The 1,979-nt window shown below is 41.0% G+C and overlaps 1 protein-coding gene across 1 annotated transcript; it reads left to right on the top strand.

The window, feature by feature from the left end:
* The first annotated feature begins 336 nt into the window (after nt 1–336).
* Nucleotides 337–1,709, top strand: LOC119383279 (DPH3 homolog). The gene is made up of 3 exons (XM_037651346.2): nt 337–602; nt 908–982; nt 1,451–1,709. The coding sequence occupies exons 1-3, from the start codon at nt 495–497 to the stop codon at nt 1,517–1,519; spliced, it is 252 nt and encodes an 83-aa protein (XP_037507274.1). The 5' UTR covers nt 337–494; the 3' UTR covers nt 1,520–1,709.
* Nucleotides 1,710–1,979: the final 270 nt, after the last annotated feature.

The following is a 1,979-nucleotide window of genomic DNA, read 5'->3' as shown; positions in this document are numbered from 1 at the left end:
CCGTAGTGAATCATACAAGGCGCCGCCAAATTTTTGCGACAACGACCACATTAACGTTATAGCGCTGCAAACGTTAGCGTTTTTCTTTTATAACTCACTGTAATTTTGTTGTTGAGCGCAACAGTGCTTATTTTTTATACAAAATAATTATTGAATATAATTTTAATAATTTTTCAGTGTACTATTCATACTGTGTTACGTAACATAAAATAAATTCGGAGTTGCGCTTACAAGTTCACGCTGCCGCTTTTAGCGCTTATTGCATAATGTGGATTCTCAGTTGCATGTGTACACAGCTGCATTCATGAATGCGGAACGTGTACTACTAGCTATGTCAAATATTTGATAACCAGCTGGAATTGCGCGCATGTGCCGCCGGATGAGTGACCATACGTAGCTTACGGGCTTACGTTTCAAATTCTAGCGTATTTTTGGAGTCACCGCTTGCCTACCTCACGGTAGCGAGCGTGCCCAAGCGTGCGTGTAACCTTGACATGTCTGTGTACCACGACGAAGTTGAGATTGAAGACTTCGAGTACGACGAAGAGCTCGAGACGTATTTCTATCCGTGCCCATGTGGAGACAGGTTCGAGATAACTAAGGTACGCAGTATTTCTGCGCTTTCTTCGCATCTAACTACTAGAGGCGCGAAAGTCACTCATGGTAATGGATCTGTTTAGGAAGGGGTGACGAGTATTTGCATTAATTTCGTGCGCTTCCTTTGTCTAACGTCAGATCGGTGAGGGGGAATGGGTTATGAATGGGAAAACGCAACAACCGATCTCAGCAACCTCTCGCATCCACCTCCTTTTTCCCTCTACTTTTGCGGTTGTGCCGTTTGAACAGCCCGCGACACTTGAACTCATGCGTTCGAATGACCACAAAGTTTTGTGCCTGTCATTGTTAGGAGGACCTGCTGAATGGTGAAGAGGTGGCCACATGTCCCAGCTGCTCCCTTCTAGTGAAGGTGATATACGACCAGGTAATCAGAAAATCCATCTCTTTTTCTGTAACCGAACTTAACCTAACCGAACTTGACCTTACCTAACCTATCGTAGTACCATTTACATGCGAAACAAATATTTTGATGCCTTCAAAGGCAGTACCACCGCCGCAGTCAACACAGTATAAAGCCTGAAATGATCCCTCCTAGTGAAGGTGGTTCACAATCAGGTAATCAATCGCGAACATTGAGACGATTCACACGCTGTTAGTAAAGCTGTTCGCACGAACTTGATTAATAGACACTGGCAGTAACAAGTGCACCAATGTCAAAAACACTGTTCAAAAAGTTTGTCCAATACTAAACTTGGCTATCTCTTTTCGGCAGCGTCTTCGGCTCCCCATGTCCAACTTATGTGCATACTCTTTTCTTTTTCTTTTTTGCTATGTTTTTTTTTTTGCATACTTAGACATTTTCATCTTCTCACTGTTGACGTTTATATTGCAGGAGGACTTTGTTCGAGAAAAAGATGCACTAGCCAAAAAAGAACCAGCCAAGCTGCAAGCAACCAATTAAGGAAATGCCTTGAAAGCCATTGCCACCACTGCTTGTTTTATTTCCGAAATTTGCTGCTTAGTTATAGCTACAAATCTTTCAAATGGAGAGTTTCTTCAAAGTTTAGACATGAAACGTGCATGACTTGTTGCCATTGTATATATTTTATTCATAATTACAAGTATAAAAGGAAATAAAACTTGTGGCTTGATTTAAGTCTCTAAATAGCACTATATTTATACTAGAAGAAAACACGGATGGTCGTTATTATATTAAAAGCTCACTCCTTTGCCATACATTCACATTTTCTGCCCAGATTATTTTTTATGAATTGATAACATGCGCTTAAAAGTTTGGTACATATATGAATTGTGATGCAGCTGTATCTAGTGGCTGGGATTGTAAATCATGCACCTGTGTACCATTCTCTATGAGCACCACAGAACACATTCAGCACCTACATGAAACATTCTTTTGGATG

The sequence above is a fragment of the Rhipicephalus sanguineus genome, chromosome 2, assembly GCF_013339695.2.
Source record: "Rhipicephalus sanguineus isolate Rsan-2018 chromosome 2, BIME_Rsan_1.4, whole genome shotgun sequence".
NCBI lineage: Eukaryota > Metazoa > Arthropoda > Arachnida > Ixodida > Ixodidae > Rhipicephalus > Rhipicephalus sanguineus.
The sequence above is the reverse complement of the archived record's forward strand: the minus strand, read 5'-3'. Positions and strand labels throughout refer to the sequence as shown.